Source organism: Salmo salar, chromosome 14, assembly GCF_965601325.2.
Source record: "Salmo salar chromosome 14, fSalSal1, whole genome shotgun sequence".
Taxonomy (NCBI): Eukaryota; Metazoa; Chordata; class Actinopteri; order Salmoniformes; family Salmonidae; genus Salmo; species Salmo salar.
Genome location: NC_138304.1, coordinates 23,582,752 through 23,595,058, shown reverse-complemented (window position 1 = coordinate 23,595,058; position 12,307 = coordinate 23,582,752). Strand labels below are relative to the sequence as shown.

Here is a 12,307-nt window from a genome sequence, read left to right as displayed (position 1 = left end):
GTGTAATATCCATGGACTCCATAACCAGTAACTGGGGCGCTGATTTGGGATATTGTCGATACCATAGAAGAGAATTAACAATAGAGGAGTAGTTACAAGAGAGAGTAACTCTGTCTCTTTCTGAAGCCACTTCTACATCAGTGTAGGGTGATAATACCTGTTCAGAACTGACACCTGTAAAAAATACATTATATTTAATACTTTAAACACACATGGAGAAATTAATTAATTCCAACTGCAGTGTAAAGATAAAAACAATTCAAAGTAAAAAAACATGCATCCTCAATTATTGCATTATAATTATAATCTTTGATTTGAAAAATAAATACACCTTAACATAATCAAATCATATTAAATGAAAATATTGATACTTACCAAGTATCAAGTTAAAGAAGAGTAGTAGTGAACAGAACAACATTGTAGATGGCAGGATGTGTAGAATAAGCACCAGCTGCTGATGAAAAACACAGCATCAACTGGCTATGATCTTCATGGTAGTATCATGTTTATCTTGAGGATTCATAATCTAATCCTGTTTTATACTTTAGCTCCTCCTACTGACAATGTTGAATCAAAGACATTTCATATACATTTGATTTATTCACTAGAGAATCCACTTGATGGCACTGTGGTCTAACAGAAGACAAGTCCAAAATATTCACCTCGCTGTTGAGTCAATAAGTTATGTGTCACTGTGGACGTCACAGCACAGCAGTACAGTGCAGAGTGTCGTATGGTTTTTGTACAGTGTTTCTCAGTTTCCTGTCATTGTGGGCTCCACAGTACAGTAGTACAGAGCAGTTCAACAGAGGAGATCTCCAGATCTGTATAGGTCTTCTCTTTGTTCAGTTTAACAGTGAGGTGAGAGGATGGAGGTTTATCTCTCACTACAGTCCTAGAGGCATGGAGGATGAAGAGGAGGACTTGGGGAACTGATCCTGGATAATGTTTATACCACAGTACACTCACTGTATGCTGAGGAGTAGTTTCAGGTAAGCAAAACTACCCTCCTCTTCATAAACTTTATGTTAGTTTGTCTGGATTGTCTGCTGATAACTGCCACCGACAAATATGAATATGCAGGAAAGTTGAACATTACCACTCTCCTCTCCATACACTTCATGTTGGTTTGGCTGGATAGTCTGCTGAAAACTGTCACCTGCTGATGTGATGAGGTGATGGATAAATCACAAGGTAGATGTATTTGAAAGGAGGAAAGATCTCGGTGTTTACTCAACAATCCAATAATACAGATAAACTATATATTATCCTAAAAAATGTTAAAAGAATTACAGGAATACAGTAATTTACTAACTAGTCAGTGAAGAAAGTAAAATAATTGTGTAGCACATAATTACTTTTTTTTAACCGGCAGTTGTAAACACCACCCTTTCCCTAAAATAAGCATAAGAAGAGTTTATCGTGAGCTGTCAGGTTTTTGTACAGTGTTTCTGGGTTTCCTGTCAATGTGGGCTGCAAGGCGCAGTAGTACAGAGCAGAGTCTGTTACAACAGCAGAGGAGATCTCCAGATCCACACGGGTTCTCTCCTTATTCAGTTTAATAGACAGATGTGGGTATGGAGGAGTAGCGTTCACTACAGAGGGGTTTGAGGAGACTGTAGTGAGGAGAAGGAATTTGGGAGCTGATCTGGGATACTGACGATACCATTGGAGGCTGTATGGTGAACCAGAGTAGTTGCAAGAGAGTGTTACAAAGCCTCCTTCATCACCATGCATTATCTTTGCGATTGGTTGAATTTCTTCCTGGTAACTGACACCTGAAAAAGAGATTGAATCTGAGTACTGGACTCTGTTCATGTTTAAGGCATTCAAATAAATCCTTCTCCACCATCATTATTTACTAACGTTTCGAACTGCAGCTCACTATCAGTGTTACTCTTTCATTTTCAACCTTGTTTAAACAGTGGCTATAATGAACGTTGAGAAAACTCACCAACAAGTGCAGAAATTAATAACAGTGGATAGAGGAACATGATGGTGGAAGTTCAGCAGCTCTCCCATTAACACGGAGGTAGCACTCCCCTGTGACAGACTAAATGATATCCCCCTGTGGTCTGCTTAGCTTAGCTCCTCCTCTTGAAGAGATAGCAGTTTTTGAACAGTGTTGGCAGGTTTCCTGTCACTGTGGGCTCCAGAACACAGTAGTACAGAGCAGAGTCTGTTACAACAGCAGAGGAAATCTCCAGATCCACACGGGTTCTCTCATCGTTCAGTTTAGCAGTCATTCTTGGGTATGGAGGAGTAGCTTCCACTACAAGTGGAGTTGCAGTGTCTGTGAGGAGAAGGAGGAACTTGGGTGCTGATCCAGGGTACTGTCTGTTCCACTGGAGATTATTAGCCTTTACTGTATAGTTACAGGAGATCTTAACTCTGCTACCCTCTAAATAATACTCCTCAGGACTGGTTGGAGTAATATCATCCTCTAAAGTATCACCTACAAGGGTTGAAATCAGTAGAATATAGCAGAGTAGCATCATGGTCTATGTTACAGAACAGACATAAATGTGTTATTTAGAAAACAGCCAAGTCAAATCACTGCGATGACTTTGAAATGATAAGTAGGCATACACAATGTTGCTCCTCCTCTTCACATATTGTAGGTTTTTAAACACACCCACCAGGTTTCATGTCAAAAAGAAAAACCTTGAGATATTCCATCTCCTGTAGGTCAAGTCATGTACGTATAGAATGTGTCAGGTTAGGTTTTTGTACAGCGTTTGTAGGTTACCTTTCACTGTGGGCGTCAGTGCACAGTAGTACATAGTAGAGTCTTTCTCTTTAGCAGAGGAGATCTCCAGATCCACACGGTTCTTCTCATCATTTAGTTTGACTGACAGTGGAGGATCCAGACCTGGAGCCCGTGATGGAGACCCAACACCATGCAGGATAAGCAGGATATACTGAGGAGGTGATCCAGGGTCCTGGAGATACCATTGAAGAGAGACTGCAGATGAGTAGGTGCATGAAAGTGTAATATTGCTACCTGCTGGAGCATACACCTCCTCTCTGATTGGCTCAATGATCTGACCATTACTGTCACCTGCAAGAGATGCAAAATATGTTATTATTCTATTATTACTCTGTTATAGATCTATTTTCAACGCATCAACACTTAGTTCACATTCAACATAACACCAATTAAAATTGACAGATTATAGATTACTTACATGCAACTACTAAAAGCAACATAAATGTGGGGATTGACATTGTGGCTGAAACTGGAAGTTAAAATGATAACACACAGCACAGCAAGATTTGTGTATACTAAAGTAACATCCTCCTCCTTCTAGTTCTGAATGGACCATCTCTTCTCAAACCTTTGAAGCCCCACCCCAAATACAGAGAGTTGTCAGATGAGCAGAAGTAACAACAGATGTCTTGTTGCTGCTTGATTCCACTGTCACATCCTGAAAATGTAGGGCTGCACTGAATACCTTAGTCTCCCTCTATTGCATATTACATAAAACTGTTTGTTTATCTCACTTTTTCATTTGTTTCAACAAATAATTCACTGTTCATTTCCAGCCTATGTCACGACATCCACCGAAGGTGGCTCCTCTCCCTGTCCGGGCGGTGCTCGGCGGTCGTCGTCGCCGCCCTACTAGCTGCCACCGATCCATTTTTCCTTTTCGTTTGTGTCTGTCTGTTTTATCACACCTGTGTTCATTTAGTTGATTTCGATGGGTTTATTTACACCCCGCTGCCTGCTAGTCTTTGTGCGGGATTATTCTGTGTTACTTTGTTAAGGGTGCGTGTATTGCACCACGGGGTTTTCTTTGCTCACGGTAATGGTACCGTTTTGATTTATTTTAGTCTAGGACTTAAGTTTCTCCTCCGTGTGTTGCGTTTCTTCACTGTGTGTGGCGACTTCGTTTCAGCGTGTTTTCCCACATGTTGTTGTTTGTTTGGGACTCCTTAAATAAACAATTGTGCCACTGGGACTTCCTTGCTCTCCTGCTCCTGATTCCTGCACCTCCCTCCTACAAGGAAGAACGTAACAGCCTACATGTATATGCTTTGTCTATTGAAGGTAACCTAATAATGAACATGTTTCTCTTAGGGGATGTCAGTGTTTTCAGTTCACATTTCTGTACAGTGTGTCTGGGTTTCCTTTCACTGCGGGCTCCAGGGCACAGTAGTACAGAGCAGAGTCTACCACTTCAGCAGAGGAGATCTCCAGATCCACACAGGTTCTCTCATCGTTCAGTTTAACAGACAGTCGAGGGTCTTTGTGTTTATCTTTCACTACAGAGGGGTTTACAGTCACTCCAGTGAGGAGGAGGAAGATGGGAGATGATCCAGGGTACTGTTGATACCACTGGAGAGTACTAGCAGAGGAGTAGTTACAGGACAGATTTATGACATCACCCTCCAACCCAAACACCTTATCTGTTGTTGGAGTGATGTCATTCCCATGACTGCCACCTGGAAAACATTTATGAAAACAGGAATTATTATCATAAAATCTACTCATTATTCAGTCTAGTGTATTAAACATGCACAAAATATCCTTCACAGTAATATTACTCAAGTCTCCATTAATTACATTTGATATGTGATTGGATATGAAGAATAGCATCAAACTCACTCACTAGTGCATATATTAAAAATGATCCTAGCTGGTGTTGGGTGTTGGGATCGTCTAAACTTTGAACATTGAGATATTAAATGAATGATAGGAAATGAAAGAGACTGGGTTATGTTAGAAGTTAATGGTTCTATGAAGAAAGACAGAAGGCTTTGGAATGTGTTTGATGGAGGAGAGGAGAGCGATGTGTTGATACAGGGAAGACAGATGGACATTGTGTATTAGATGAAGGAGGGGTTGAGGTCAGGAGGTGAGGTCAGTTCCCCTTAAGGGAGTAATCAGGGTTGGTATCTGGTTACCATCTTTATTCTCTTCCTGTGAAACAATAAGATGTAACCATCGGAGAGAAGGAGGTGGGTCTTAAGCGGGATATATATAAATATATGTATATATATATATATATATATATATATATATGTGCATATATATATATATATATATATATATATATATATATACAGTGGGGGAAAAATGTATTTGATCCCCTGCTGATTTTATACGTTTGCCCACTGACAAAGAAAGGATCAGTCTATAATTTTAATGGTAGGTTTATTTGAACAGTGAGAGACAGAATAACAACAAAAATATCCAGAAAAACTCATGTCAAAAATGTTATAAATTGATTTGCATTTTAACCTAGTGGGTTTGTCATCTTCAAAACTACAACCTGTCAGAAAAGGAAACACGTTTTGCTGCTTTGCTAGCTTTTTTGATAAATATCAAATATATTCTGGAGTTGGAATTAAAATGCTGAAATTGAATCAAATCAAATCAAATTTTATTGGTCATATAAACATGGTTAGCAGATGTAAATGCGAGTGTAGCGAAATGCTTGTGAATACATCACTGACACAAAAAAACATCGCTCACCAACAAGTACTGAGAGGAGGAGAAATTATGAAAGCAGCAACATAGCTGATTGATACAGTATACAAACGTTTCTAACACAAAACAAGCAGTGTTGAATATCTCTCTGTAGCAATCTTTCAGTCTTGATGATTGGATGAAATGTTGTAGCTCCATCTACTGCCAAAGACAGGGGGTGGTAAAAAAACACTTTTCCTAATATGTGTGCAATGCAATTCTTGTTTAATTGTAGGATTGATGTATTCAAACATTTTTAACAATACTACTTAACCTGTCTGGGCTAGGGGGCAGTATTTTCACGGCCTGATAAAAAACGTACCCGATTTAACCTCTATGGGCAAGGCGGACGAATTCGTCCCACCTACGTAACAGCCACCTGAATTCAGTGGCGCGATTTTTGAATCGTTTGAAATACTATTACTTCAATTTCTCAAACATATGACTATTTTACAGCTATTTAAAGACAAGACTCTCCTTAATCTAACCACACTGTCCGATTTCAAAAAGGCTTTACAACGAAAGAAAAACATTAGATTATGTCAGGAGAGTGCCCAGCCAGAAATAATCAGACACCCATTTTTCAAGCTAGCATATAATGTCACAAAAACCCAAACCACAGCTAAATGCAGCACTAACCTTTTATGATCTTCATCAGATGACACACCTAGGACATTATGTTATACAATACATGCATGTCTGTTCAATCAAGTTCATATTTATATCAAAAAACAGCTTTTTACATTAGCATGTGACATTCAGAAAAAGCATACCCCCCGCAAACATTCCCGGGGAATTTACTAACAGTTTGCTAAATTACTCACGATAAACGTTCACAAAAAGCATAACAATTATTTTAAGAATTATAGATACATTACTCCTCTATGCACTCGATATGTCCGATTTTAAAATAGCTTTTCGGATGAAGCACATTTTGCAATATTCTAAGTACATAGCCCAGCCATCACGGCTAGCTATTTAGACACCCGGCAAGATTAGCCTTCACCAAAATCCTATTTCCTATAAGAAAAATGTTCTTACCTTTCCTGTTCTTCGTCAGAATGCACTCCCAGGACTTCTACTTCAATAACAAATGTAGGTTTGGTCCCAAATAATCCATCGTTATATCCAAATATCCTCTGTTTTGTTCGTGCGTTCTAGACACTATACGAATGGTAAATAACGGTCGCACGCATGGCGCATGGCGTGACAAAAAATGTCTAAATATTCCATTACCGTACTTCGAAGCATGTCAACCGCTGTTTAAAACCAATTTTTATGCCATTTATCTCGTAGAAAAGCGATAATATTCCGACCGGGAATCTGCAATAAGCTAAACAGCCGAATGAAATTTCTCCACGGGGGCGAATCGTGCACGCTCCTCATTCAATGGTCCTCTGATCGGCCACTTGGATAAGGCGATAATCTGTTTCAGCCAGAGGCTGCCTCGTCATCGTTCAGGTTTTTCCCGGGTTCTGAGAGCCTATTGGAGCCCTGGGAATTGTCACGTTACAGCTAAGATCCTTACTCTTCAATAAACAGATGCAAGACGCACAACTCCTTGTCAGACAGGCCACTTCCTGCATGAAACCTTGTCAGGTTTTTGCCTGCCATAGGAGTTCTGTTATACTCACAGACACCATTCAAACAGTTTTAGAAACTTTAGGGTGTTTTCTATCCAAACCTGAACAATAATATGCATATTCTAGCTTCTGAGTTGGTGTAGGAGGCAGTTAAAAATGGGCACATATTTTTTCCAAAATTCTCAATACTGCCCCCTAGCCCAAACAGGTTAAACTGGTTACTACTCTTTCCTAGAAACGAGAATATGCATGTTATTAGTAGATTTGGATAGAAAACACTGACGTTTCTAAAACTGTTTCAATGGTGTCTGTGAGTATAACAGAACTCATATGGCAGGCAAAAACCTGAGAAAATTCCAAACAGGAAGTGGCCTGTCTGAGAATTTGTCGTTCTTCTTTCAAGTCCCTTTCGAAACTACAGTATCTCAGGGGTTACGTTGCACTTTCTAAGGCTTCCATTGGCTCTCTAAAGCCTTCAGAAAGTGGATTGAGGCGTCTCCTGTCTCTGGGCAGAGTATGGTAGCTCAGTTTGTCAGTGGTCTGCCTGGTGACTAAGAGATTGGATATGCGTGGTCCCGCGACCATGCTGTTTTTTATTTTCCTCTTTGAATGAATACACTATTGTCCAGTTGGAATATTATCGCTATTTTACGAGAAAAATCGCATAAAAATAGATTTTAAACAGCGTTTGACATGCTTCAAAGTAAGGTAATGGAATATTTTGCTTTTTTTTGTCACGAAATGCGCTAGCGCGTCACCCTTCGGATTGTGACCTGAACACACAAACAGCACAGAGCTATTTCAATACAACTATGGATTTTTTGGAACCAAAACAACATTTGTTGTTGAAGTAGAAGTCCTGGGAGTGCATTCTGACGAAGAACAGCAAAGGTAATCACATTTTTCTAATAGTAAATCGGAGTTTGGTGAGGGCCAAACTTGGTGGGTGTCAAATTAGCTAGCCGTGATGGCCGGGCTATGTACTCAGAATACTGCAAAATGTGCTTTCGCCGAAAAGCTTTTTAAAATCTGACACCGCGATTGCATAAAGGAGTTCTGTATGTATAATTCTTAAAATAATTGTTATGTATTTTGTGAACGTTATTCATGAGTAATTTAGTAAATTCACCGGACGTTTTCGGTGGGTATGCTAGTTCTGAACATCACATGCTAATGTAAAAAAGCTGGTTTTTGATATAAATATGAACTTGATTGAACAAAACATGCATGCATTGTATAACATAATGTCCTAGGGTTGTCATCTGATGAAGATCATCAAAGGTAGTGCTGCATTTAGCTGTGGTTTTGTTTTTTGTGACATTATATGCTAGCTTGAAAAATGGGTGTCTGATTATTTCTGGCTGGGTACTCTGCTGACGTAATCTAATGTTTTGCTTTCGTTGTAAAGCCTTTTTGAAATCGGACAGTGTGGTTAGATTAACGAGAGTCTTGTCTTTAAAATGGTGTAAAATAGTCATATGTTTGAGAAATTGAAGTAATAGCATTTCTAAGGTATTTGAATATCGCGCCACGGGATTACACTGGCTGTTGAGTAAGCGTCCCACCTAGCCCATAGAGGTTAATTGATTTTTGTCCTCTGACGTCCTTGGGTAGGCAGAAGGAGTCTGGAAGGGCATCAAGGAATCTTTGGGTTGTCTGAGCAGATTGTCTGAGCGATTGCAAACATAATAAAATGGTGGTCCGATGGTCCGGGATTATGAGGATAAACATTAAGATCCACAACATTTATTCCATGGGACAAAACTAGGTCCAGAGTATGACTGTGGCAGTGAGTAGGTCCGGAGACATGTTGGACAAAACCCACTGAGTCGATGATGGCTCCGAAAGCCTTTTGGAGTGGGTCTGTGGACTTTTCCATGTGAATGTTAAATTCACCAAAAATGTGAATATTATCTGCTATGACTACAAGGTCCAATAGGAATTCAGGGAACTCAGTGAGGAACGCTGTATATGGCCCAGGAGGCCTGTAAACAGTAGCTATAAAAAGTGATTGAGTAGGCTGCATAGATTTCATGACTCGAAGCTCAAAAGACAAAAACATCAGTTTCTTTTTTGTAAATTGAAATTTGCTATCGTAAATGTTAGCAACACCTCCGCCTTTGCGGGATGCGCGGGGGATATGCATTATTATTAGCACTGGTGTTATATTGACAACTCACTGCTAACAATCCTCCTGTAGCAATCACACCTCCTGATTGCTGTTGAACATGGTCTGCTGTGCACTCTGGAAGATAAAAAAAGGTACATTGAGTGATAATAAAAGATACTTGACGATTATATTAACCAATTAGAGAAAAGGTTCCATCATACCGAAGCAGAATACAACAAGAACCAGCCAGATGATCAGACAGAGTACCATGGTTATACAGAACACACTGAGAGTGACTGTGAGTTACAGTAAGAGGTAGAGATCCTCTCTCTCTCTTCCATGTCCATCTCAGCCTGTATATCACCATCAACTGACAGACATGAAGGAGGAGCCTGTTCAGAGAGAGGTAAGATTGTAATGAATTTTATGAGACAATATTACCTTGTCAATATTACATTAGCACTTTTTCCAGTACAATAGACAAAGTGAAAAGCCTACACGTCTAGCTTAATTGACATAGAAAGTAGCCTAAAGGAATTTACTTAAATGTTCCATGAAGTTAGTCTGATTCATTTTTTTTTATGTTAATAAACCTACAGATATTCTGTTATTATTCATGTATAAACACTAATGTAATCTACAGAGTATCTAATTCAGGACAACTACTATACACAAAGTATATTGAAATACATTTTGTGCTTTGGTCCCAACTTTTCAGTGGTACTGTATGTTTGTATGGACACGTGAAACCTATAGTTTCTGTAAGGGGGCTGTATATCCTGTTGACACAGTGGGCCTCAGAGCACAGTAGTACACAGCAGAGTCAGACAGGTGCACCCTCAGGATCGTCAAGGGGACTGACTTTGCTGTGACATTCAGATGGGCATCAAATCTGTACTTGAACTCAGTAGTAGTTTCCCCAGGTGAAAATGTATCCCTTCTCAGCATAGAAATGGGCTTGCCATTTACTAGTTGTTTGTACCAGAAGAGATATTGTGATTGAGAAGTTGTATCAAATAGACAAGTGAGTGTTGTTGGGTGTCCTTCTACGACCATTACGTCTTCTTTTGGCTGTCTTACATTCTCTCCTGCTCTACACCCTGAAAAGAAAATAAATATATCTTCACAACATATAATAATAATGTATATAAATAAAATTAACAAATGCACAGAAAGAGACAGATGAACAGAGTGATGTTATACCAAAGAAGGATGCAGCCAGAACATGCAGGATCAGCCAGTTTCTCATGACTAGTCAGTCAGTTTGAAGTGGAAAAGGAGCAGAACAATGCTGATCTATCTATCACAGAGCTTTGACACCCTCTGTCCTACTGTTGATGCTTCATGTTGTTCTGTATTACATGCAGTAGTAGACCATGGGGAGGTGTCTGTCTGTACGGCATCCTCTGATTCAGGGGGGTGTGTGCTTTGTTAGGTTGCCCCCTTCAGGTTGACTTTCATACTACACCACCAAGCCTGTCAGAATTGTGAGGAGGAGTAACTGCAAACAATAATATTGTTGCACTTTGTCAAGTTAATTGGAGTATTTCTTCGGAGCCTAGACCTATATAAAAGAACTTAACTGGCTGAGGTAGGCTATGAAGCTTAACAGCCTAAAAGAAGTAGGATTGTTTTTATTAGGCCTACTTACAATTGCAACTGGTCAAAAAATGTAGCATTCTACATAAGACAGTCATTTAAAGAAAATAAGTCTGCACGTTGAAACTAAAACAATGTAACTAAAAAGAAAGCGCACATTTGTAATTCCTAAACTCTAAAAGTAATTACAAATTGCCTTTGCCAATCGCTCATCATCTTCATTCACCAGTGAGTCAATGGCTTGAACAGTCGACTCACTCACGCGTTGAAAAGGGTGAGTAATGAGATGGAGTCCATGCCATGCCAGGCACACCTGTGAGCTGTGTATCTCCACCTCCGACAGGCAGAGGCAACATATGTGGCGGGTTCGTCAGGTTTTCGGTTCACCCTGACATTTCCATTCCTCTTCTGACAACAGAACTTGACTAACTGCTCACCAGGCACAGCAAGGTGCGCCCGGACCTTTATACTGTTCTGCCATTCCAAGGATGTGTAACCCGAAGAGAGATACCATGAGTGGGCACAGAATACATAGCCTTCTCGATGTGGCTGTCTATTTCAGCACAATTTCGAGCTGTTCTGAGACAAGCATGGAGAAACAAAAATGTTAAACTATTCCATGATATTCTTAAGATATGTGTTGATTGAATATAAGCAAGTGATGTCTGCTAAATAATCAAGTTAGGTTTGTCCAGACATGTATAATAATAAACAACTGGCTTTATTTACAAATTAATGACAATGTCTCACCCCATGTTCAAGAATTGCCTTTTTCTCACTCACTCGAGGTTAAATTAAAACAAAATCTCCAAAATATCGTTACTTTTTAAACAAAGCGATTATTATTATTAATTAATTTAGAATTATATAAAATCCCCTTAGATATTCTCAGATATTCTCACAGATCCTAAAGGAAAACGCACCTTAGATATTAATATAGAGTCCTCCAATCCTCTAAATGTAAGGAAAATGCCCCTTAGATATTAATATAGAGTCCGCCAATCCTCTAAATGTAATTATTGGCAGAGAGTGACATCATTGAAAAAATATTTTTAGATATACTGTTAAGAATGGTGTAGGTCTTATTTATTTAAAGAGCATATTGAAGTTAGAAGCAAAAGCCTACAACTATTTTAGCACTGTTTCACGCTGCTCTGAGACAAGCACGACACAGGGATTCTTTAGCTAAATACCCCAGTACTGTACTGCCGGACATCACGTTGTACAGCACCATATTTTCCTTTCCATCCTAACAGAAACCCAGAGGGATTTGTACCCCGGTCTCCTACATGCCCTGCATTCTGTAGTACAGACATGGCTTGCTCTCCCTTATGTAAGGAATTAGGCACTCTCCCATGTTTACTACAGTATGTATTGTAGATTGCACAGTAGCCTAATAAACAAAGAAACACATTTTGTTAATAAAATAATGATAAAAAAATTCTCTTTCCATTCCATCCTACCGGAAACCCTGAGGGTTTCGTTTTTCATGGAATAGAAACACCATAATATTATTAAAATTAATTAAGCAAGTACCAGTCA

At 39.3% G+C, this 12,307-nt stretch overlaps 1 long non-coding RNA gene and 1 gene segment (V, D, J or C); one reads left to right on the top strand and one right to left on the bottom strand.

The window, feature by feature from the left end:
- Nucleotides 1-685: 685 nt before the first annotated feature.
- On the top strand, nt 686-3,962 carry LOC106597106 (uncharacterized). Of its 2 annotated transcripts, none has more exons than XR_001326878.3 (4): nt 686-992; nt 2,847-2,979; nt 3,312-3,436; nt 3,547-3,962. It is a non-coding gene; the product is annotated as an uncharacterized LOC106597106 (long non-coding RNA). The 2 variants fall into 2 exon arrangements; XR_001326852.3 differs by having other exon boundaries at nt 690-992; nt 2,847-2,975.
- A 134-nt stretch (nt 3,963-4,096) lies between these two features.
- On the bottom strand, nt 4,097-12,081 carry LOC145860316 (T cell receptor alpha variable 9-1-like). The segment is given in 2 exon segments: nt 4,097-4,446; nt 12,042-12,081. Coding segments are annotated over 2 exon segments (390 nt in total).
- Nucleotides 12,082-12,307: the final 226 nt, after the last annotated feature.